General features: G+C 41.9%; 3 protein-coding genes across 4 annotated transcripts; 2 read left to right on the top strand and 1 right to left on the bottom strand.

Annotated features, from left to right (window-relative positions):
• The first annotated feature begins 693 nt into the window (after positions 1-693).
• On the top strand, positions 694-10,186 carry LOC310994075 (14-3-3 protein beta/alpha-B-like). 2 transcript variants are annotated; one of them, XM_083982603.1, is made up of 6 exons: positions 694-775; positions 2,953-3,260; positions 5,396-5,519; positions 7,158-7,321; positions 8,374-8,469; positions 8,663-10,186. In XM_083982603.1, exons 2-6 carry the CDS (start codon positions 2,967-2,969, stop codon positions 8,756-8,758), a joined length of 774 nt encoding a protein of 257 aa, XP_083838729.1. In that variant the 5' UTR covers positions 694-775; positions 2,953-2,966; the 3' UTR covers positions 8,759-10,186. The 2 variants fall into 2 exon arrangements, with proteins under 2 accessions (XP_083838729.1, XP_083838730.1); XM_083982604.1 differs by lacking the exon at positions 694-775 and adding an exon at positions 1,179-1,326.
• A 1,770-nt stretch (positions 10,187-11,956) lies between these two features.
• On the top strand, positions 11,957-20,120 carry LOC310994062 (polyadenylate-binding protein 1A-like). Its single transcript, XM_083982585.1, has 14 exons — positions 11,957-12,725; positions 13,766-13,959; positions 14,629-14,744; positions 15,003-15,151; positions 15,241-15,335; positions 15,425-15,562; positions 15,828-15,923; positions 16,066-16,432; positions 16,565-16,675; positions 16,795-16,940; positions 17,028-17,112; positions 18,423-18,553; positions 19,479-19,578; positions 19,741-20,120. Exons 1-13 carry the CDS (start codon positions 12,533-12,535, stop codon positions 19,569-19,571), a joined length of 1,914 nt encoding a protein of 637 aa, XP_083838711.1. The 5' UTR covers positions 11,957-12,532; the 3' UTR covers positions 19,572-19,578; positions 19,741-20,120.
• Positions 20,121-20,330: 210 nt separating this feature from the next.
• On the bottom strand, positions 20,331-22,579 carry LOC310994078 (type-4 ice-structuring protein-like). Its single transcript, XM_083982607.1, has 4 exons — positions 22,493-22,579; positions 21,484-21,552; positions 21,252-21,375; positions 20,331-20,759 (listed from the first exon to the last, which is right to left on the bottom strand). Exons 2-4 carry the CDS (start codon positions 21,530-21,532, stop codon positions 20,546-20,548), a joined length of 387 nt encoding a protein of 128 aa, XP_083838733.1. The 5' UTR covers positions 21,533-21,552; positions 22,493-22,579; the 3' UTR covers positions 20,331-20,545.
• Positions 22,580-24,987: the final 2,408 nt, after the last annotated feature.

Raw genomic sequence — 24,987 nt, 5'->3', positions numbered from 1 at the left:
TGAATTGAGTATCCTACATCCACAGTTTCCATAGCAACCGACAGCAATCGGCATTTAGGACAGTGAAGCCTACAGAGAGAGAGAGAGCATCATACAGTCTATGGTGTGTGCATAGATATACATGTGTGTGTGTGTGTGTGTGTGTGTGTGTGTGTGTGTGTGTGTGTGTGTGTGTGTGTATCAGACCACTTCCGGGTGTCCCTGTGTCCATTTTGTCTTTATGGCACGTCTTGCACGATTTATTTTTGTTGATACGGTACTCTTTTCGGTCCTTATGTTTTAAAGACATCTACTACTAATCAGTAAAATAATAACTCTTTCTACACAAAGATGGAATTCGCCAAGTACATCTTCTACGAGCCTTTGTGGCCGTTGTTGGGCAAATGGATATGTACATACCTACTTTTCTGCAGTCATACAACAAGCAAGACTCAGAGACACTTTTTTCAATTACTTTTACAGTTAGGGGAATTAAAAAACAAAAGATGTCATGTATTTACTTTGTTTTAAAAATTAAAAATCGAATAACGTGAGGTTACTCATAAAATATATCTCATAAACTCTTTAAAACTGTCCACTGTCTACAGTTTACATGGCTTTTGAAATTTTCTGCCCGTACATTTGGTTGCCCCAGCAACACGATTCTGACGTCATCCGTCCCGGTGCGACCCTGCCGCTGAGTCTTTGATTGGAGGGAAACCCCGTGGATGAGCGGGAGAGATCATCAGCTGTGCGGCCGGGAATCAGGAACAGCATCGTCTAACGACACTCACAGGTTAGTTCACGGTTATTTACTGCCGGTGATCGGCGCTGTGTTCGACAGGAAATCGTTAAATTTGCTCTGTGTGCTTTTGGATGCGCTTTTAATCCAGCGTGAATCGTCGCTACTGACTGTAAAAGGGGGAAGCCAGTGATGCTCCGCTGCTCAGTCATTGTTCGGCGCTCGCTCGCTGAATGGGAAGCGCTACTGCACTTTAACCCAGCTATTGTTTTTCACTGGCTGTGTTGGCGTACAGGTTTCTGGTTAAACCACATCAGCTTTTTGTGAATGGAGCTACTAAAATTAATACATAACGCTCGCCAGAACCTATAAGCCATGGTTTGTTTTCCGGGAAGCGGAAAAAGGGCGTTCACTGTGGAGTGAACTAAGCGAGGTTCCTTTCATTCCAGTTTAACCGACTCGGTGACACTGTTCCCGGGTCTCGTCTGCCTTTCTGCGGCGGCATCAGCCATTTAAACATCGGGAATATCAAAGGCAGATCTCACAGGGAGACCATATTTGTGCGTTTTTTTATCCTTATCGTCCAGTTGGAGCTCGTCGGGCAGGTGTGTGTGTGTGCGCGTGTGTGTACGTGCGCGCTTGTGTGTGTGTGTGTGTGTGTGTGTGTTTGTGTGTGTGTGAGAGGGAGAGAGAGACAGACGTGAAACTGGGTGGCCGACATTCCTCAGAAGGGTGCAGGTGTCTGGGTTTCTGGTAAATCTGACTCAGTCACTGTGTGATTTTCTTTCTCTTCCCCCCTCTGTTTTCTTCAAGGACTCGTCCCAGGTTTGTTAAAGCAGCCATTAAGCAAAATTTGATATAGTTTAGTTTATGCACCGCAACAGTCCTGCAGTAGGGTACACTGAGATGTGGGAGGGTTGAATTGTTGAAAAAATCTAGATATATCAGCTAGGAAGCAGGGTGTCAGCAGTGTAATCACAAAAGGATCAATATTGACTATATTGACCGTATTGGTTGTTTTTTCCTCACCTGCATTACTCTAATGGTGTGTTTTGGTTGGATTAGCTTTTCTGTCCTGCATATAAACTGGTGTATAGCTCACAAGTCAGATTTGGGGGAAAAAATTACTGAAAATGAATAGTGAGTATTTTGTGGAGTTAATCATTTGTGCTGTATTGTTCTCTGGTGTAATGTTAGAACATTTAAAGCTTCGCACTGAAAGCCTATCTGCAAATATTTTGTTAAATGATATGTATGAATTATTTTAAGGCAAAAAAAAGCCAAACATTCAGACGTCCCAGCTACGTCAACGTGAGGTTTCCTGGTCTACAGTCAAACTATAGTTAACAGAATGCTTTGGTATTTTTGATTAGATTTTTAACATCTTGTATATTATTGAGTCTTGTGTTTGTGTGGCGTTTAATGACAAAGACCAAGTAACCAATGCATTCTGAGAGTAAATAATCTGATGATTATCTTATCATCAACATTAAGTTGACTTTAGATCAGTAGTCTCCATTATTCATTATTTCACAGCATTTCTAGTTGCATAATGTTGTTTGAACTACAGTCATAGGATTAGTAATAGTTAGGATCATTAGTTGCATTCCTGATGAAACCTGAACAAACTATCTTTGCTGTTGTGGCCCTTATGTGACAAGGACAGTCATGCTACTTTGCAGATTTCTCTCTTGACATGAATCTGTCAAGAGAGACAATGACTGAAGAAGAAAAAATAAGCCGCTGTCTTGTATTTCTAAATTACTGAGATGCCAATAGATGTCTATGCTGGAACAGGTGCAAATGTGCCAAGCTGGGTGAAATCCAGAAAGGTGTTTAAAAATGCTGGTGTGTACACACCCAAGAGATGTTATAGTGTTCCCAAGCATTGGCTGTGATGATAGCATTATCCTATCTGATGAATGTATATGACCTACACTTTTTGCCCATGTAATATTCTCCAACTATAATCAAGAGGAATTGAGACTAATTGCCATTTTGTATCATGAAATCATCATATTGTGCAGTAAGGGCAGCACGTTTACAAGCACTGTAGTCCCTCTTGAACTCAAATGATCAAATCCCTCCCCCCTTTCCCATCATGTTGCTCCTCTCTTTCTCTCCTTGTCCCTTCCCTCCCCCTACTCTCTCTCCTCTGTCTTTCTAATCCGTCCCCTGTCCCCTTTGTTTTGTCCTTCCCGACTCCCTCTCCTCTGTCCTTCCTTCCTCAGCCCACACAGGAGCCATGGCAGACAAGGAGGAGCAGGTACAGAAAGCCAAACTGGCCGAGCAGGCTGAGCGTTACGATGACATGGCCGCAGCCATGAAGGCTGTTACGGAGGAGGGCACGGAGCTCAGCAACGAGGAGCGCAACCTGCTCTCTGTCGCCTACAAGAATGTGGTGGGGGCTCGGAGGTCCTCCTGGCGGGTGGTGTCTAGCATGGAGCAGAAGTCTGATGACAGCGGGAAGACGGCGCTGGCCAAGGAGTACAGAGAGAAGATCGAGAAGGAGCTGAACGACATCTGCAAGGAAGTCCTGGTAAGAAGCAGAGAGAGGTGCTGGAGAGGGGGAGGCAGCGAAGAGAGGGATTACATAAACTGAGGTGGAGAGATGGGAAGACAGAGGGGTTCAGGTAAAATCTCTGGTGTTGTGGACGTGATGGCTGTTTGCTAGCGAGGAGTTGAAGAATCAAGCTTTGACGCCGGTCATGCAAATCAAAATGCAGCTCAGTTTTAGAGATTAATGCTCAACAATGGCAATAACATATAAATAGTTGGGAAAAGATTTGTATAGTTGAAAATAAATACATGGGTCATAATATAAGATCATGCGAAACTAGTTGATAAGGTGTTTTATTGAGAATTTTTGTGTTTTTAAGTAAGTGTAATCATTTGGTGCAATGTTTTTATGGTTACCAATCAATTAGACATTTTTGCCATTATTCTCTAATGAATTCTCTTAATGTATTAAAAGCAAATTTTTATTTTTGTTTTGTGTCCATGAAAAACGAATATGTGTTAAATATACGTTTATTTTCAAATTTTAAACCTCTTAAATTTGTTGAAACCATATGGACACGATAAAATTAGCCCCACTTCATTGACCAGTGTAACAGCTAGTCATAAAAGCATTAAATAATGATATGAAGAATATAACTTATAACTAATTAATCTAACTAATCCTTCAGCAGGCTGTTCCTGCATTTTGATATCTTAAGGCAGGAGGAAGAGGTGCAGTAGGTAAAGAAAGTACCTCACCTAGTTCTTAAAATGTCAAATGTTTCAATGAGGAGAAATCTATAGCCACAGGGCTCGCTATTTGTAGCTTTATAGTTAGAACCAGGAAGTTATTCCAGTTTGAATCAACTTCCAGTTATATTTGTGCCCTGAGTCTTTTTTCCCCATTTACATCATGTGCTGCAGAAGAAAAAGGCGCCACTGCCTCATTCTGCAGCTGAGATTCAAATATATTCGGTATATCACCAACACCTACCTGTAAGTGGAAGGAGGTGGTTTTAGGCAGGAGGTTGAGTCTCTTCATCACAGTCCACTGTGGAGCTTCTCTCATGTAGGTGCTGGCTGAGAAGTTTTCATTAAATATGAATGAGTGAATGGGAGGCCAGTGAGGGATCTTGTCATTGTGCTAGTGACCCCTACTGGTTGGCTGTGTCTGTGTGTGGCCGGGACTGAAGAGAGTAAGAGGGACAGTGTAAACCTTCATTATTAGGGGCAGTTTACATATGCAAATGCTGTAAGTATAAGAGATACTGGACACCTTTTTATGGTTTTATGGCACAGGTCGTCCACAATCCACACCACTGTCTTTATAGATATTGGTTTGCCCTCTTCACACTTCTGGTGCGTTTTGAATGGTTAGATACATAAATAGTAGCGTGGTTGTGTGACCATGTTGTGCCTTGGTGTGCAGGAGATGTCAAAGAGTCATTCTTTATGCAAATGACGGCTCTCTGGCCCACCAGATGTGTGAAAATCCTACAGATGGACTTGGTTGGTTTGGACATCATGTATTCACACACTCACTGTCCACTATTCTTCAGACCGATGAATTCAAAAGGAGAATTCCTTAGTGGTTTCTCTAGGGATTTTTTTTTTAACCTTCAAAAGATTTCCATCCCTTTCAAACATGCTCCACCACCACATCACTCATTCTGTCCCAGTTCATTTCATAGACTCACTGTATTCCTCCAGAACAGCTTGTACAGTTTTGAACAAGATGCTGTATCGGTGAGACATGTAACAGTATTTTTTCCCCATTTCCAAATACCTTTTTTTTTTGTGTGACATATTCTACATTAAGCTTAAGTCACCCAAACTCTTTGAAATCACACCAGACAATATCCTGTTAATCTGCTGGAGACAAACCAAAGCAAAAGTAGTTCGGCTGCTCTACCTGCTGTATGTCGTCATCCTTCATTCTTAATCTAACTTTTTTTAGAGAATGAATGAATGAATAGGTGGTTTACGTTACGTAGCACATGTGTGAAGAAAGACCTAGATACTCACGGTGGCAGTGATGGTAAAGGAATGCAGGAAGTGGGCAGATGATGACGAGGCACTTAAATATAGGGACTATTCAATCTCAAGGTTGTGGTTGCACACTCAAGATGGCTATGTGGTAATGTCAACTCACGCTCAAACTCTGATTTGTTGCAGGACCTGCTTGACAAACATCTGATCCCTAATGCTACGCCTGCTGACAGCAAAGTCTTCTATCTGAAGATGAAGGGAGACTACTTCCGCTACCTGGCGGAGGTGGCCATTGGAGAGGACAAGGAGGGTGAGTAAAGTATCTATCTATCTATCTATCTATCTATCTAGAAATGAGACAGCAGCACCAATTTTTTTGCTTTGTATTCATGAACAGTGTGCAAGACGTGTTGAAACGCACAGAAAAAAGTTAATGGTGCCACCTACTGCTAAAAACATGCCGCTGTGTGATGGGGTCTTTGTTGCCATGGTGACGGTTTGTTACACATCTGTCGGTGACGGCGGATGCCGATTCGTGGGCCTTAGAAACAAACAACAATCCCTCTCCCTAAGACGATGGGACCAGGTTTGCTTCAGGTGTTGTCGTGTCGTGTCGTGTCGGTGGCCAGAGCGCTGACACCACCTCCCCCTGTCTGTCCGTCCGTCCGTCCTTGACCTACAACTGTCAACCGAAAACACAGGCAAGGACTGCTGCTGGGTTGCCATGGCAACAGGGGCAGCACAAGGGTGTTGGCTGCGACTGGTTGCCGGGAGGCGGTTTTAGAGTTTCTTCAGCGGCTGTGTGGCGAGCCAGACTGCCAGGGTGATGAGTTTTTTTTTTTTTCCTTCCGTAATTTCAGGTTGTCTTGTTTTGTGAGTCATGTTGTTTTCCTCAGCTACGTATTTGCAATGAATATCCCATGTAATTTAGGGGACTGTTAGATCTCCATGTAAAATCCATAATAATCCCCTCTGGGCTTTGTGTCACCTTTTGCTTCCTCAGTCTCGGAGCTGTAATTCTCCAGTCTGGATTTTTGGCTGTTGATAGTAAGCGCAGAGGAAACGGCCTAAATCAGCAGGGAGAGGTTTTCTTTATGGAGACGTTGATCTTGTGGAGTGTATTATCTTTCTCAGAGGATTTATCCAAACTACTGCACATGTGGTGCGTGATATTTCTTTGGCTTTGAGGAGAACTTTTTATACATTTAAAAAAAACATTTACTGTATACAAACTCATTAAATATGGTTTTATCTCGTCTTCGCTGTTTGTCATTCAGGTGGCTGAAGTGAGATTTTTTTTTTTTTTTACTGTAATCTACTGGCTCCAGCCCAATGTGGGTCTTGGCAAACAACTGTTTTGGACAACAGTACTGGACAGTTGTTGTTGAAATGATGATTTACAGAAAATGTATTGAAATGCAGCATCTTTTTATGCTGTTTTTCACATCAGTCCACCTTCTTTGTTGTCCAGATTTGTCTTTGTCTTATTAACAGTAAACTGAGTATTATTGGGCTCCAGCTGTTTATCGTCTTGGTCTTGGTCAAGGAAATTGTGATGGCAGTTCTTGTTTGATGTTTTATTGATCAAATGATTAAAATATTCTGTGTATTACATGATCATCAAAATAATCATAAACCGCAGCCTTCCCAGACAGTTGGGTATGGGCAGGGCCGAACTGTAATTGAGCAGATAGCAGGCTGTGAAATTTGTTTTTGCATCCTTAATATGTGTGTAAATATTGAGAGAAAGTGGTTCTCATTGCCAAAGGAAGATCTGGAAAGCAGTAACATGCACCATTATGCTCACACAGATGGCGCACAGCAAAGTGTAGTCTCATTTAGAGCAGTTAAAGTAATATGAACAAACCCCAAGAAACCTTGTGTTTTTTTCCCCTCCATTGAACAGTGAATATCTGTTTCCTGACTGGCCTTGTTTTCCTTTTTGTAGCCATTATCAATAGCTCACAAGAAGCCTACCAGAAGGCCTTGGAAATCAGCTACAAAGAAATGCAGCCTACACATCCCATCCGCCTGGGCCTTGCTCTCAACTTCTCCGTCTTCTACTACGAGATCGTCAACTCTCCTGACAAGGCCTGCCAACTGGCTAAGGCGGTAAGAGCTGATGGTTTATATCTCACCATCGTCTTTATTTTTGTGTTTTGCTATATGTTCTTTTCAAATGAAGAGTTGTCCTGAAGGTGGTCAAAAGTCTAATAAGTGGTTTTAAGTGGGCGCAGTGCTCTGGTAGTCTGACTGTACTTGAATTTGAATTTATTTATTCAGGATAGCCCCTTGAGGTGAATCATCTCATTTTCGAGGGGTTCCTTCCACAAAATGATGCACATAATACTTAAAAATGGAGGAGTTGGTGCTTATTGAGAGCTTCCCTGCTTCTGACACTGTTCATGTGTAGTCAGGAACTTGAGATAAGGTGAATGCAAACACAGTGACGGCTGAACAGCGGCCGGACTGTAAGTGAATGCAAAGTAAATTTGACTGCTTAGAAGTGGCTATGTAAATGGTATGATAATATCACAGTACTACTCATCTACACAATAAATTCCAGCTTGTAAAATAGGTTTATTTACTTTTTGGCTGAGCATTTGATGAGAAGTTCCCTAATCGGTCTCTCTGTCCCAGACATGAGAGGCTGTAGAGGTGCTGGTTGGTGGATCCTGTTACCTGTAGGCAGAGCCTTATATTTAAATAACTAACTAACTCATAGTATTAAGGTGAATAAGAAAAATGTCTAACTTTTGCTTTAATTACACCTGGAGATATGTTTAGTAAGCAAAACATTTTTAGCACGATTTAGTCGTTTTTTTCCCCAAGTTCTCTTGACTGTAACAGGACATTGAATTTGTGTATTACCAAGTCTATAGGCATTGGAAAAGTTAACCATTTAAGCCATGTTTATGTTTGGGTCTAATATTTCACATTTTGCGCTGATAAATTCACTTCCTTCCTGAGTTAGCAGACAAAAAGACATGCTACACTGACCAACTCTGAACCTGTTAGTTTTTATTCACATTGTTGTCTCTTCGTTATTGTCCAGAGTTTGTTTGGTTTATTTAGATATGTCATGTGGGTGAATACACAAGTGCTTCTGGGAGTCTGTGTTGTTTGTGGAGGTACTGACGGCTGTCTGTCTCTGTGTCCTCCAGGCCTTTGATGAGGCCATCGCCATGCTGGACTCCCTCAACAGTGACTCCTACAAAGACAGCACCTTGATCATGCAGCTGCTTCGTGACAATCTGACAGTGAGTGTCTTGACTCGATGTCCCCACACGTCTGCTGTGCCTTACTCTCTCCCTTTCTTCTGTCTGTCATGTCTGTACTGGTTTGGTTTGACTTTGACATTATTACTCGTCAATCTTAACTTAGTTTTTCGAAGTTGCAGTGGTTTTCTGAACGTGCACCAATCCCAATATCCTGTGCTTTTTTTTATTGCAGCTGTGGATGTCAGACGCCCAGGGTGAGGGCGAGGGTGAGGGAGAGGAGACGGAGCAGGCAGCTGAGAAGACGGAGCAGGCAGCTGAGAAGAACTGAACTTCAGAGAAATATAAAAAAAATAAATAAAACAAAAACACACATTTTTTACCTCTCACCAGCCTAAGTTGTGTGTGTGGTTGTGTGTGCACATACATGCACAGATATGTATGTTTACACTCCACTCACAATGTGTAAAGTACAGTGTGTGTGTGCAGATACATTGAAGTATGTGTGTTAATTGTGTGAGCACCTCCACAGAGAAAAGAATGGAATAGACCTGTTCTGATTTGTTTGTTTGGTTTTTTTGGACATTACTCATTATGTGAAACAGTGGATGTTTATTTTATTGTTTCTTTTTGTTTGTTTGGTTTTTTTTTTGTCCGTGGTTTGGTCCAGATGAAATCCCTCTCCCTTTAGATCCAAATCAGCCCCATTCTCTCTAACCTTATTCTCTGTAGCAAACTGCTGCTGTTGCAGGAAAAACACAAACAAAAAAACCTCTAACTGTAATTTTGATAAATTGTATGTTTTTACTTGAACTGAACATTTTCAATCTTTGTGACACTTGGGTCTACGAAACCCCTTTGAAACGTGCCAACTGTTAAAGTGGTGACAGCAATCTGAATTCACTAAACTATAATAGGTCTCATCTGATACTAGCAGTGATTGTACTGTATAGATGGCAGCATTTATCTTGGTAACGATCTATTACCATATTGCTTGTATTCATCCCGTCCTGTCTGTGTCCAGTGTAGCAGGTAGTGATTTTTATGGATGGTACACGTGTCATGGCTCAGTGGGTTCGATGTACATTCAGGTGTAGGAAAAGTTTTCTGTATGAGTGGCCACTTGCGAAAACTAGTTAAACCTTGGTTGATAGTTTTGTTGAGAGGATTACATTCCATTTTACTGACATCTTTTCACTCTTTGTGAAAGTATGTAGACTTATGATTTCCCGGATTTTTTTCCATACCACATGACAAGGTAGAGACAGCCTAAGATAAAGTGAACAACTTGATATAATGGCGCGATACTGTAACTTTTGATATTTTATCTTTTCAGCAGTGCAGAAGATACTTTTGCCATGTGCTTTTATGTGGCTTTCTACTCTTTTTCTATTCAGGTGTTTTTTGTATTTTCTTTTTGTGTATTTTATTCCCTTTGACTCTTGATTTGACTCCTGGAATGTATGTGGTTCTCAGTAGTATGGTGTGAGGGTTTAGGCGTGCTTTGAAACTGGCAGTTTAGGATTTAGCTTGAACCAGGTGGTTTACAGTAACATATACCTTCCTTGAAAGTACATTGTGAGAAGACGAACTAAAATAATTCTAAATATAACATGATTATAAAATGTAACTCGGTAGAAAGCTGCGTTATGGCCATTCAGTAGTCACAAAAGTAGTGCCAGTTTCTTCTAATTACAGTATCTTGGTTTTAAAACAAAAAGAAAGATGGGATGCAGGAATCGGAATTTGCAAATTACACTCTGAGTACGTTATTTGGTTATGTGCTTTCATGTAAGTGGAATTAAAACATTAAAATGAAATGTGCCGTGCTCAGCGTGTTTGTTTTTTCTTTTTTTTTCTTTCTCTGTCACTGTACATGTGGACTGACATTTTTACAATATTGATGATAAATGAGAATCTGCGTCAGGCCACTGTCGGTTCATCAGACCAATCTGCCACTATTAACCACGCCAGCTGGGAGATGTGTCATATTAAAGCTGCTCATATTTAAAAAAATCCTCCCTGATCTGTGAATGTATTCAAGTGATGAGGACTGTCACATCGACAGTCAGTGAATTGGCTGCATATGAATGTCACCAGTCACACAGCCAGAAATTCATTCCTTCATGAGTCACAACAGTGATTGATTCAAAGCCACAATATCTCTTAAGTTCAGACTGATATGTGAGACGAAACCTTTTCAAGTCGGACATTAAAATACAAATGATGCTGCAAAAAGTCATGACACCCTGATGATGACTCATGATGAGCCTGTCCGGAATAAGACTGCTGCGCTGATGACCGAGCAGCAAGGTGGAAAAATACTGTACCTTACAATATAAAAATCATTAACTTGGCTAAATAGCTTTGTCTTCGGTAGAATGGCAGCTTGACAGAGCTGCAGAGTTGCAGTTTCTTTTTCACTGACAACACTGCCCTCTGTAGATGGCCATTTTAAGAACTGTGTTGTGCTGCATATAAGATATACTGCTGCATTTCCCCTTCAGGATTAATACAGCACTCTATCCATGATTAGACGATTCAAAGGAGGTCTGAACAATGATCAATCATTTCAAGCATTAGTGCTTTGTGTAAAATGGAGGAAAAATAAACACATTTGACAGTATCTGTCATGCTGCAGTACCTAATTGAATCAATACTGATTACATTGTGCTTTACAGATATTTGTCATGTGTTCATTTAAAGCTGCACAGTCAAAACCCTGATGAGTCAAAATCTGTCTCAATATAAAACAAGTCTAACTCACATGAGAGATGACAATGCACTGTGTCTCTTGATTAGATTTTTGCATAAATGCACAAACCCTAATCTGTTATAACCACACATCTATGAGTAATAGTGAGCCTATCACAATATACGACACCAAAGGGTCAGTCCTCAAACGGTGCACCCATTACAGTGACATATGTGAGCTATTTAGATTGGATCAATGGCCTTTAAGAGAAGAAATGTAGTGGATTAAATAAGGAGGCTCTGTCTTCTGTATTCTCTGTACTGCAGCTGGTAAGACTCCTGCAGCACATATGAAGGCTACTACCACACCTCTAAAAAAAAAAAAAAAAAAAAGGGTACATTTAAAATGTAGGCTTTCATTTTGTTATGCAATCATCGGGAATATCACGAGTGGCAATGCAGTAAAATGCCATAACTAAGGCATGACCAGCCCATGACATCTCCTCCGGTAGTGAGCTGGTTATAGTAGCTGGTGTTTCTGAGTATGAGTGTGTGTGTGTTCATTGCGGGCATTGTTTATTGCTCCTGAGATCCAGGACGCATTCAAGCCATCCCCATAGAGCCCCGCTGAATAAACGGGCATTGTTGTCAATACAATAAGTCAGTTTCAGCCTTTAACAGTACGGTTTTAACATGATTTCATCATCATGCGTACAGTGAAGGTTAACGCCCCTTTGTTGACTTTTTTTTCCCAACCAAGCTGCGCCATGATTGGTCGGCCTCGATGACGCGCCCTCTAGTATATAGCAGACAACTTCCTCGTGGTGTCCTCCCCCTCAACCCCGGCTGTTAGTGCTGTGTGAGTGCGTGTGTGCTCCTGAGCTCGCTCGGCACACATTCTATAAAAAATAAAAATACAAAAAAAATTTAAAACATAAAAAAGCCAAAAAATCATTTTTTTTTTCTTTTTGTAACAAGTCGGTGAAGCTGGAGTAGACATTCGCGGACCGGACGGTAACGTACAAGAAAAGGGGGGGCTGCCTAACGTTAACTCGAACGACCAACATTTTTTATTTAGTCGACGTGTTACAGGTTCAGAAGAGAGGCCAAGTTTAACGTCAGATTTGCTTTTAAACGCTGTGTCAGATTTGAATGACAGTTTTAACCCCATTAGAAGTCGACATTGTGCCATTTTAACATAGTCATCTTAGCAGTTTTACCCGAAAACATTCCCTTTTAACTGACAACAAGGCCAACGGTTGCAACGTTTACCATCAGCATTCTGCCCCGAACTGACGTGACGTTAGTGAACGTTTGGAAACTTGACATTCGTCGCCGAAAACTTTTTCTTTCCGTTAAGCTTCGTCCGAGCAGTTACTTCGCTTAGTCTCCTCCACAGCCAACGAGAATAATGAACCCCAGTGCTCCCAGTTACCCCATGGCCTCCCTGTACGTCGGGGATCTGCATCAAGATGTGACCGAGGCCATGCTCTACGAGAAATTCAGCCCTGCCGGAGCTATCCTGTCGATCCGGGTCTGTAGGGACATGATCACCCGGCGTTCCCTTGGATACGCCTATGTCAACTTCCAACAGCCAGCGGACGGTATGTGGGTTTTCATCAAAAATGTGTCAAATGTGTTTCAAATGTCAAGTGACAAGTGAGAGCTAGCTTCTCTCTCTCTGTCTCTACACGTGACTGCGGCCGACATGTTGTTGGTAGGGTCTCCTCATGTGAACCTCCCTCCCAGCAGTGGCGTAGCAGAAAAGCAGCACGTCCAGCCCCGGCCCGGCCCAGCCCACCCCGGCAATGTAGCATAGGACTGCTGCTAGCTGCCAAGCCAACTGACTACTCAATGCCTTTTTAAATCTCTGTTATTATGTGAGGACAACACCCCAACACTGTTCAGTCTAAAGTGCTGACACACTTTGATTACATCTTCCTTAATAATTGCCAGTCATCAGTTGATGTGATGTATCATGTATCACTTCCTAAAACTGTTAGAATATGTCAGTCCTGTACCCTATTAACCCAAATATCTACTGTGTCTGCAGTGCATTGATAGTAGCACACATCTGCATCTGCCCTCTGCTTCTCTTGGGTGTGTTCCTGTGTTGTTACTGAGATATACTCTGTTCAGTGTTACTCTCCTGTAGCCTCTCAGTATCCCACATATCAGGGGCGTGTGCCACGTAGATAAACAATTCATTCATCACCATTAGTTGAACTTTCTAAAAAAATTTCTACTGGTCTGAGCTGGCAAGCTGCCACAGATGCTAATGCAGTTCTGCTGACACACTTGTGACCAGGAAGGCTCGGTTTGAAACCCAAGAAGTAGATAAATGCCGCAACCCCTACAGTCCGGCTGCTGCCCTGGGGCAAGGAACTGAAAGAAAGTTGACACATTGAGTAGTATCAGATGCAAATATGTGTAACAGCCATCATCACATACTGTTTACCATCTAGAAACTGCCTGGAGAGAAGGTTGAAAATCCAGTTTTCTGAAATTATTCACTTTACCCAGCTGCCTTGAAGCTCAAGACTAACAACCACATCTTTTAACATATGTTGCGTGATATCCAGCTCCTGAAAATGTACCAAAAAAAAAAAAAACCTAACCCATGTCCATGTGTTCCTCCTCACAGCTGAGCGTGCACTGGACACAATGAACTTTGACGTGATCAAGGGGCGGCCTGTACGCATCATGTGGTCGCAGCGTGATCCATCACTGAGAAAGAGCGGCGTGGGAAACATCTTCATCAAAAATCTTGACAAGTCCATTGACAACAAAGCTCTTTATGACACCTTCTCTGCTTTTGGCAACATCCTATCATGCAAGGTAAAAGACCAGCAGCCATCTCTGCTTTGCTCTTTCCAACCTGAAAGCAGGGGGGGTGGTCACCTGTCATTGGAGCAGTTTAGCATTTTGTTGGCATAATTTGCATGTGTGTACTTAAATGCCCCCGTCCTGTTTGCACTATACTTGAAAGACCTGCTCCCCAGTAGTCGGTTGCTTCAATTGCCCAGCAGGTGATACCAGAATACCTTGTCACCTAGATAAAACAAATAATGGATCCGTAGATATACACGGAGCTGTGGATGGTGTAAGCCTGTGGGAATACACAAAGGAATAAAGCGAGTGAAAGGTGATACTGAGTAGTGTCTGTACTACATGAGGTGTGTGTTCCCTAAACCAAACCACAAATTTGTTAACTAATATAAAGTTGACTGGCCTGATACTCAGCCTCCCAGAGTGACTCTGCAAAAGAAAAATATTCCTAATATAACAATGAGCCAAGGTTAGAGACGTGTTTTTGGCAGAGCACAGTCACATTACATGATATGAAAAAGTCACAGCAGTTAAGTTTCACTTCCATTGCAGGTTCATTAAATGTTCAGAAATATTTTAGATGTGATTCAACAAACATTTCAGGTGGTGTACTATACTATTATTGCATGTGTGTGCGTGTGTGTGGCATAAACGCAGCATGTTTCTTCCTTCTCTAAGGTGGTTTGTGACGAGAATGGCTCTAAAGGCTACGGCTTTGTGCATTTTGAGACTCAGGAGGCAGCCGAACGAGCCATTGAGAAAATGAATGGCATGCTGCTCAATGACCGTAAAGTGTAAGTGAATGTGTTAACTAATTTCAAATGAGTTCATACTAATGTTTGAAAAACAACAGGGATTCTATGTAATTAATATTCTGCCTGGTCTGACTGATGTTTAAATGTTTCATAATGATGCATAATGTGTAATGAGTCAGTGTTGTTTTGCAAAGATGTCTGAATGAATAGATTTGTGAATTTATTGCTGTAGAGTCACAATTCAAGACATTTATGCTGTTTATAATGTATTTGATCTAAATCCCCATTTCAATGCAGATTTGTGGGTCGTTTCAAATCTCGCAAGGAGCGTGAGGCTGAGCTGGGTGCCCGAGCAAAAGAGTTTACAAATGTCTACATAAAAAACTTTGGTGAAGACATGGATGATGAAAAGCTGAGGGAACTCTTCAGCAAATATGGGCAGTCAGGTAGTGCAAAAGATTTTCTTCTACAGATTATACAAACAACATTTGGGGCAAAATATGGTCACTAAGGTTCGAGTCTCTCTGTTGTTAAGGAAATGCCATGAGTATACGTGTTATGACGGATGACAATGGAAAGTCTCGAGGCTTTGGGTTCGTCAGCTTTGAGAGACACGAGGACGCCCAGAAAGTAAGAGATGAACCAGCAATTTTCTGACCACCGAGAACCGTCTTCCATTTCTGGCCACAAAGTTGACATTTTTCTCCTGGTTTCCACAGGCGGTGGATGAGATGAACGGGAAGGAGTTGAACGGCAAGCTCATCTATGTCGGCCGCGCCCAGAAGAAGGTGGAGCGACAGACGGAGCTCAAGCGCAAGTTTGAGCAAATGAAACAAGATCGTATGACTCGATACCAGGTACAAAACTAACTTAAATTACCATCGTAGTTTCAATGCATTATCTGGGTGAAAGACTGCAGCTTTGTCAAATTCAGTTCTTCCTCTTCAGTAGGTTGCACTGGCCAAAATGGCTGCGACAGTGACACTGTAGTTCATGGGCCCCATGTTTCTTCTCTACAGACTCTGGGGATAAATATGTACTACAGACAAAATATGTTTATTGAACCACAAGGGAACATTCTCCTGTTATAATATGTCTAAAAAGCACCTCTCCTATTCTCAGGGTGTCAACTTGTATGTGAAGAACCTTGATGATGGAATTGACGACGAACGCCTGCGAAAGGAGTTCTCGCCATTTGGCACCATAACTAGTGCCAAGGTAAGACTCAGCTGTTCGCTTATTTTATCAATAATTGAGAGGTATCGGTTTAAGTCAGCAGCACTGTCACTCCTTAGCTGAATAATCAACTGATAGAAATGCTTATTCATGTAGAATAAATTTCACTGTGCTCTCCTCTCAGGTGATGATGGAAGGCGGGCGCAGCAAAGGCTTCGGCTTCGTCTGCTTCTCATCCCCGGAGGAGGCCACCAAAGCTGTGACTGAAATGAACGGACGCATCGTAGCCACCAAGCCGTTGTATGTGGCCCTTGCCCAGCGCAAAGAGGAGCGTCAAGCCCACTTGACCAACCAGTACATGCAACGCATGGCCAGTGTGCGTGCAGTGCCAAACCCAGTCATCAATCCTTACCAGCCGGCTCCGCCCTCGGGTTACTTCATGGCAGCCATTCCTCAGGCCCAGAACCGTGCCGCTTACTATCCAGCTGCCGGCCAGATGGCCCAGCTGCGCCCCAGCCCGCGCTGGACCACCCAGGGAGTCCGGCCACAACGTGAGTATCCCTCTCTCAACGTCTAGATTACATTTGCTGTAATTGTAAAAACACTTGATACAGTGGAACAAAAGCAGTTGGTCATTTGCTCGTAGTTGTACATGATGATTATATGATTTTGTGTGTTCACAGACTTCCAGAACATCCCAGGAGCCATGCGTCCCTCTGCACCACGCCCTCAGGCCTTCAGTACCATGCGGCCTGCTTCCCAGGTGCCTCGTATGATGTCCACCCAGCGTGTCGGTCAGTCTCACATACTCACCTAGAGTCTAATTCCACCACAAATACAGTTCAACAATACTCCAGTTGCTTGTACCTTTTTTGTGTTGATGACTCTGTTGGTCTATTGACGCTTCTTACAGCCGCACAGAGCATGGGGCCCAGACCGGCCACCGCCGCCGCTGCTGCAGCCGCTCCAGTACGTGGAGTCCCTCAGTACAAGTACGCCGCCGGTGTCCGCAATCCCCAGCAGCACATGACCGCTCAGCCACAAGTCTCCATGCAGCAGGTGGGATGCATATTTCTACTCGCCTCTACCAAAAAAAAGTTGATTTGGAGATTCTCTGTCTGACCTTTAGTTTTCTTGCATCCTCAGCCTGCAGTCCATGTTCAGGGACAGGAGCCTCTGACTGCCTCCATGCTGGCTGCAGCTCCACCACAGGAGCAGAAGCAGATGCTGGGTAAGATTGAAGAGCTCTACATAAGCACATACCATAACAGCTAGATGTAGCATCTCTTAAAGGGATAGTTCAACATTTTGGCAAATTAGCCTATTGCCATAATCCCTATAGTTGTGACCCGCACATTCACCACGCTATGAAATAATAATGTAACGATACGAGACAGAGTTGTTTTCGAGGCAAATGCAGCTGGAACTACATTCCAGACACGGCTGCTCGGCGGAGTGATTTCAAAAGCACAAGTAGTTCTGAGTATTTGCTCTGTGTGTCGAAATGTTACATAATTATACATGATTATTTTATAGCGTGGTGAATGTGCAGGTCACAACTTCTCCATGAGAGCGTTTTGGAGTTGTTGCATTGTGTATTTGATGAGTTTTGAGGGACAGGGGACCAGTACCGTTCATTGTGTTCACTGAGCAGCTAGCGCCTCTGCCCAGCGGATCTCAAAACAACATGCACTGATAATTAGAGGTAATGAACCTACTCCTGTGACTATAGGGATTATGGTGAAATGCTAAAATGTTGAACTATCCCTTTAAAGACCCACTCCCATGAAAATCGTGTTTTTCATGCTTTTCACATGTTCCTGTGGCATTTTTCTTGTGTTAGAGCACATATCAGCAGAAAAGGAAGTGCAAAATTGCATTTCTGAGTTTTACTGCCTTCAAATTGCTGTGAACCAATGGCAGACGCAAACTGGCAATTTCAGGGAGACTGGAGCTGACGTGTCACAGCTCCAGGGGAGGGCACTAGTGCTACAAGCTCCCGCCCCGCTCTGCATCTGGCTCAGAGGTGAAAGGCTTGACAGCTCGGTGTAGCTGTCAAGGTATAACAGGTATAGCTCACCTGGTAGAGCAGCTTGCACTATCAGCAAGGACTATGTTCCAGTCTGGGATCGAATGCCAGTGTGGAGTTTTACGCTAAATGCGCTGAATCTGTAATTGTAATGTAATGTACTGTAATGTCCAGCTGTCAGCGGGCCAGTGGGCTGCGAGGAGGTGGCTGGGCAGGTGCAGAGCAGCGCAGTCTCCGCCCACCCTCCAGAGGTGCATTGCTAATGTGCATTGCTAATGAGCTGGTTTTAAAATGACCGAAAAGGGTCGCGGGAGTGGGACTTTAAGTCAGAACATGCTACTTCTGTCTTCATCTAAGATGCCCCCTCTACACCCCCTTCTATACAACATACTTGTTATTGTCTCACTAACATGGGTCTGGATTTCTCCACCAAAGACTAAACGTTCAAGTATGAAATTGGCAAGTGTTGACTACAGCCTGTCTTAAATCCTCTGTATCTGTCACTGCTGTAGGTGAGCGTCTGTTCCCATTGATCCAGAACATGCATCCCAGCCTGGCAGGGAAGATCACTGGCATGCTGCTGGAGATCGACAACTCAGAGCTGCTCCACATGCTGGAGTCCCCAGAGTCTCTCCGCTCAAAGGTCAGTACTCCAGCTCATCAATGTTGAAAACTTCCCTCAGTTGATTCTCTGTGGAGCTCACCCGCAGGGGGCTTACAGGAAGTTTGGTGAAAGTATCTTATAGGCTGTGTTCGAAACCACATACTACATACTACATACTTCCATACTGTATACTTCCATACTCCATACTACATACTAATCGATCATACAGTATGCAGAGCGTTCACACTGCTGCGTACTATGATAACCCACAATGCATTTCGCTCCTGCCCGAGCCGAAATCAGCCGCCCTGAAGCTGATTTCACTTAAGCTCTAAACTCTGTAAATATATAACTTCAGCAACATTTGAAACATTTTCAGGCGAGAAAGTACTACTTCGTATCCCCATGGTGTTGAAAAAATGACAAAATAACACCTATTTACAATTTTAGTCGGACGAAGTCGGACTTCTCTGGCGTTAGTAAAACCAGCCGTAGTGAGCACTGTACTTCCGGTTTCTGTGTCAAAATAAAGCACCCGTTGCAATTGACCATAAAGAAAGCCGTTACAATGACGTCAGTGCTCTTACTTTATAAACAGGAAGTGAACCTGTCCCCACTGTGGCTAGCTTGCTCACATTTGTATTGCTGCCCCTCCTTTTTCCTCTCGTCCGCTCGGCTCCTCCTTCTCCGTTTTTTTTTTTTTTTTTTTCGCGGCAAGGAAGAGGCGGTCCTTGACGTCACGTTGCGTTGCATCTTGGGTAGTTTGAGTATGAGTAGTGACCTCATGATGTATACTCAACATTTCGGCCGAATCTAGTATGCATCCGGGAACTTCTCGCCTACTGCAAATCGCATACTGCGCAGTGTGAACATACTGCATACTCAAATCGTTAGTATGAGTAGTACGAGTAGTAGGAGAAGTATGCGGTTTCGAACACAGCCATAGTTAACTTGATGTTCGTAGGTGGATGAGGCGGTGGCTGTGCTTCAGGCCCACCAGGCCAAGGAGGCCGCTCAGAAGACTGTGACTAATTCAGCTGGTGTCCCAAGTGTCTGAACCCAAGGTACGGCCACAGCTGCTGTAACAAGGCAGTGTTGTCAAGAGGTTTTGGCGCCTCATGATTACACTGCCATACCTTGTTAATCCTATCAGTTGTGTATTCAACAGTGAGTTGTGAACTGTGCCCACTGTGAACTCATATACTATTTTTGTGTTGCTTTCACAGGAGTTGGCAACCTTGAGACTAGCTTCACCGATGAGGGGGAAAAAAAAAATCTAACAGTGAAAAACTAAAAATACACAAAACAAAGTAAAAAGAAATCAAATAATATATTAAAAAAACCAATGGAAACAAGTCTCCAGCCAGGCTTATGACGAACAGGAACGATAGGCCTGGTTTGTTGAGTAAAAAAGAGAAAATATACCAAAAAAAAGAGTAAAAGTTAAGGTAAAACTAAAAATTTAGTGACAAAATAAGATGGAAAGCATTGCTTTTCTGCCATTTTATCCCTTTTAAATGTTTGAATGTTTGGGCTGTCGGAGCCTGTTATTGTGGAAATTCCCTTGACCTTTGCTTGCTTGAATAAAAATGATATGAAATAATCAGTATGTGTCTGTGGTTGACTGTTAGAGAAATTACTCAGTCATTACTCAAGTTTGAGCCTGTTCCAGTTTCCTGATACCATTTTGATTGTGGTAAGAGTTATAATCTGATTTATATCATAATTATTCAAAATTCCTGACGGTTAAACAATTAAAAAGAAAAGTACCCATCACGTTACCACATGCAGATGAAATTAGATCAATACCATTCAATTGTGTTTCAAGTTTTTATTTGTGCTTTGAGACAGAGATAATAAATACCAATGTTAACAAGCACTTAAACACATGTGAGGCTGTTTTACTTATGCCTTCATGTTGAGGCCAGCCTTGAATGCAAGTAGCTCCATTAGCTCAGTCCACAGCAGAGAAGATGGTAGATGGTGGTTTGGTGGCACGTTTGCATCTTTCTGAAGAACAGCGGGTTTGGCTTAGTTGGCGATGGCGCGGCCTTGCTCGAACATCCTCTGGACGAGGGCTTCCATCTGTGCCTTGAAGTTGTCAACCATGGGCTGGAGCTGAGCCTGCACGTTGGCAGCCAGAGGTTTGATCTGCTCCTCCATGCTGGTGGCAGCAGTCTTCAGCTGTTCCTGGACCTGAGCGACAATGGGCTCCAGCTGGGTCTTCTTGTCCTCCAGGAAGGTCCTGTGGAGAAAAAAAACACCACGACGGTCAACCACAGTGCACAGCGATGTTTGTATCAATGGGAGGATACATTTCAGTTCTGTCTTTGCCTGTTTAGTTTTTCTCAACAACACTCAACATAGAAAACCAAACTTTAAGCTTTTAATATTAGGGGAAAAAACTGTTCAGTTTTTTTCCTATGTGGATTTCGATTTAAATCTAGAACTGTCAGAAATCTTGACTTTGATTATCAAAAGTAATACAAAATCATAAAAACACCCAATCACAAAAAATGTAATGGTGTGTACATTCTATATAGCTCAAAAGAAAAACTTGAGGTAAGTACAAATATTACTACAGTAAATATTATTTCTAGAGCTTCTATTTAATAATGGACAAAATGCAGTGTGATGAACAGCAAGAAGGTCTGAATCATCCTCCTGACTGTGGTTCATGACCTTGATCTCGACTTAAAGAGTGAAGGTGGAGCGGTGGACCGTTCACTGTACTCACTGAGCCTGGTTGGTCAGATCCTGGTTGCGGAGTAGCTCAGTCAGCTCCATAGTCATCTTGTTCTTAATGTCCTCAAACTGCTGACCGAGCCTCTCAAGATCGGCAACATCTTGGGCAAAGCTTCCTGTGGGATTAGAAAAAAAACAAAGAAGTCAGTCAGTGAGTTAAGAAGCCTCTAATAGACAAAACAGTTGTGTTTGGAGAAGTTGAAGTCAAGGTGTGAGGTTCGTACCCTGAGCCAGGGCAAGCAGGACGACGGCGGCGATGAGGGAGAATTTCATGGTTGCTGACTGGTGAAGACCTGCAGACAGACACAAACATGTCTCAGTTATTGTTCCATACTTCCATATTGTTTGACTTCATCTAGACTGAGCAATCGTCACCTGATTCTTGATTTAACTTCCCTGTGATTTTCCCCTTTAAAAACGCATGTTGTGTGGCTGTTTGTCAGCACCTGAGGTCTCCTGTTGCTCAATCGGATGACTCACTGATAAAAACTGTCACATTTTCTAAGAATCACGGCCGCTCTTTTTGATCACAAGGACACAAGATAATTATTATTTTGTTGCTATGCTTTATCTTCTTTATCTTCCTTATCACAGAAGTCCGGTCACTGTGAGCTCCTAATTGAGCTGAGTGAACCTTGAGTTTACAAGTTTATCACAGATAAAGATGTCAAGACCCTCTGTATGTCTAAAAAAATCTTTTTAGTACAGTTGGTAGTAAAAGTCAGTAATTTATAAGGTCACAGAAATTACAGTCCCAATGTTTCACAGCCTATTTCCAGCAGCTGTGCTGTTGATTTTGAGCCTTTAAATCAAATGATGATGAGACACTAGGGAAATCTAATTATTGTTCACAAATGTAAAGACATTATATTTTACACATGAAGCCACCACATTAAAACAAGCTTGTTGTGGCCTGTATTAAGAATTAATTCTGAATCATTAGTAATTTCATTTGAAACTTAATTTCTGGTTTCAGTCATTTAACACATATCAACATGTGTGTGTTGCTGATTCAGTCCAAAATGACACAGCTTAAACCAGATTTGTGATAATTATGCTGTAACTATAAAAGTTAAAACTGAACAACATGACGCACATACTGCATCTATGTAATTTTAATCTAACTGAATGCAATTAAGTAGTTTTGTACAGAAAAAGAACTGATGGTTTGTGTCTCAGTGTGCCATCTGCAGTTTAAGCCCTAGTAGGAGAAGGAAGCAAAGGTAGACTCACCTGTACCGCAGGAGAATTTGGACCGGATGGTGCCTTTCTGTGGGTCTCTCACACCTTTTATAGTGCAGCAGGCGAATCTGATTGGTCGAGATGAGGAAACAAGACGTTATTGGATGTTTGCACCTAGTGAGGGAATCACAGTCTTGACCCTTGCTGTTCACTCTGCCAGCTGGGCAAACAAAAACCAAAGTCCAACAGTCCCTCTGCTGACTGTCCAACATCCAAATGAGTGTGCATCTTATCACAGTGATTAAATAAAAACACTTAATCACCAGTCACAGCGTCACTGAGGGGGCAGTTATGTTTGATATTGCCACATCAGGTCCAACAGATCCAATAACAGTTAAGATAAGAGACAGAGTGCTGTGTTTTAGTTTTTATTTTGTTACTCTATGTGTGCTTTACCGTCTATTTTGACTTAATTTGACTTCAAATCATTGCATTTTTGTTGCTGGTGTTTTAATGGTGTAAAGCACATAGTCATTTTTGTTAAGAAAAGTGCTCTTTAAATGTAGTTTTACCATTAAGGTTATTATAATATCTTTAGGGGAAAATAAATGTATTTGATCCCCTGCTGGGTTTTACCCTTATTTCACTTGATCAAATGTAAATTAATTTATAACCTTTATAAGATGATATTATTTCTGTATTTTTGTTGTTGTTGATATTATGTCTCTCTCTGTTAAAATAAACTTACCATAAAAACTATAGACAGTCCATTTCTTTGTAGGGGAGCAAACTTACAAAATCAGCAGGAGATCAAATACATATTTTTCCCACTGTAGGTGTTGTTGTTCCTGTGTTTCTTGTCATTTCCCTTTCAGAAAATTATCAATCTGAGACCAAACACTAAATACATAGAGACTGTTGAGTAAACGTTATAAGACTTCTGTTCTCTGTCTACAGTCAATAACATTTTTTTTTTTAAAGTTTGTCTTTGGAGCTGTTCTCAATTGGACAACGACTGGAACAGAAATTAAAGAAAAAGGAAAAAACACATTAAAGAAAATAAAATGCATTCAAATATGTAAAATATATTTTATTAATCTAAATTTTAATCCAATGTCTCTAATGTCACGTCAGATGTGCTTTGATGTGGACTCTCATCAATCACACTGAGCCATGTGGATGTAAACCTTCTACCTTTGGTTTACGTCCAACAGCGTGTTATGCTGAGTTTATCTTTATTGCTGTAGTAAAGTAATTAATTCTCAACCCAATCTCAACCCAGTTGCTAATAAACAATTTGGTACAGGTGAAAAAAAAACGTGGTTGAATAAGAATACCTGTGCAGGGAACATAAACAACACACAGTGTTTATTGTATGTAAAAGACGGTCCTGTGAGTGTGTATTCATCTAAAGTTCCTGCACTGCAGTTTTAAAAGTCAGATTGTGACCGTAAAGCTTTGATTAAAAGCAGATGTGGGAACATTTTCAACCAGAGATTGTTCTCTCAGTCCACAGTCTGTTTGCCACCAGTCTGTTGGAATTGACTTGGTTGTTTACATCCCTCAAACCCGTCCTCCGAAACTAAAAAAAGAAAAGAATAAGGATTCCAGACATCTTTGCTGTGGTATGCATGGAGTGTAGGGGTGACACAGATCTGAATACTGCCCAAAAGTGATGGAGGAGGCATGAAAACAAACTGTGCAGCATCAGAGAAATGTAAACTAGATGTGTGTTGTTTATTTTAAAAAGGGCTGAACGAGAATAAGCCCCGACTCTGCCTGATTTCAAAGGTTTTACACGTCTGCTTCTTTGACCCTCTGATACTCACAGTAAAGATTTATTAGGCTCAGCTCAGAGCTGGCTCAATGATAGCACAGTAAATTCAAGACTCATTACCCACATTGTGTTTTGCCAAAAGTTGAAAGAAGCTCAGATACTTAACTGAAGCAGTAGGAGCAAGAAGAACACAGTAAAAGAAAAAAGAAAAAAAGAAACTCAGTTACAAGTGAGTAAAAGTATCAGTAATATATACAAACTGATCATGTGGTTTTAATCTGTAGGGTAACTATACGTCAACACCAAGTCAAATAAACTGAAAACACTGATGGAAGAAGCACTTCAACCTTTGCTCGAGTAAACATTTATTACAGTTTAAAGAGCTGCAATCAAGCACCCTAAAGAAATGTACAGAAGTACAATCTGCAAAGTGTAGATTATATTATATTAGATTGTAAATACAAATGTAGTAACATGGAGGAGTCAAGTGTGTTTGAAGTTGAACTAATTTGCCATTATTTCCAGTGGTTGTCAAAACAAAGACCAGGACCCCTGAGGAGGGTCACATGAGAAATTTGAGGGGTCGCAACATGACAACTGGGAGAGGAATGAAGAAGAAGAAAGAGAAAACAATTCTCTGCTACAGAAGTTTTTTTTCCCCCTGTTCTTAGTTAAAATTATTAACTTCTTAATGGTTTTTTCTGTTCAGTTTTATTCTGAAAGGTAATAATTAGGCTGTGTTGCAGCCGACAGCTATTCTTATTCAAAT

The sequence above is a fragment of the Trachurus trachurus genome (genome assembly GCF_905171665.1).
Source record: "Trachurus trachurus genome assembly, chromosome: 11".
Taxonomy (NCBI): Eukaryota; Metazoa; Chordata; class Actinopteri; order Carangiformes; family Carangidae; genus Trachurus; species Trachurus trachurus.
Note: the sequence above shows the minus strand (reverse complement) of the source record. Positions and strands in the feature narration are given on the sequence as shown.

Bases quoted from the DNA above. Each gene is read 5' to 3' on its own strand.
- LOC310994075 (XM_083982603.1), top strand. From the start codon at position 2,967: ATGGCAGACAAGGAGGAGCAGGTACAGAAAGCCAAACTGGCCGAGCAG. The intron at 5,520-7,157 runs GTGAGTAAAGTA...TCCTTTTTGTAG, and splicing joins CATTGGAGAGGACAAGGAGG to CCATTATCAATAGCTCACAA. The intron at 7,322-8,373 runs GTAAGAGCTGAT...TGTGTCCTCCAG, and splicing joins CCTGCCAACTGGCTAAGGCG to GCCTTTGATGAGGCCATCGC.
- LOC310994062 (XM_083982585.1), top strand. From the start codon at position 12,533: ATGAACCCCAGTGCTCCCAGTTACCCCATGGCCTCCCTGTACGTCGGG. The intron at 15,563-15,827 runs GTACAAAACTAA...TCCTATTCTCAG, and splicing joins ATCGTATGACTCGATACCAG to GGTGTCAACTTGTATGTGAA. The intron at 18,554-19,478 runs GTCAGTACTCCA...TGATGTTCGTAG, and splicing joins CAGAGTCTCTCCGCTCAAAG to GTGGATGAGGCGGTGGCTGT.
- LOC310994078 (XM_083982607.1), bottom strand. From the start codon at position 21,532: ATGAAATTCTCCCTCATCGCCGCCGTCGTCCTGCTTGCCCTGGCTCAG. The intron at 21,376-21,483 runs GTACGAACCTCA...CTAATCCCACAG, and splicing joins CCTGCTTGCCCTGGCTCAGG to GAAGCTTTGCCCAAGATGTT. The intron at 20,760-21,251 runs GTGAGTACAGTG...TTTTCTCCACAG, and splicing joins GATCTGACCAACCAGGCTCA to GACCTTCCTGGAGGACAAGA.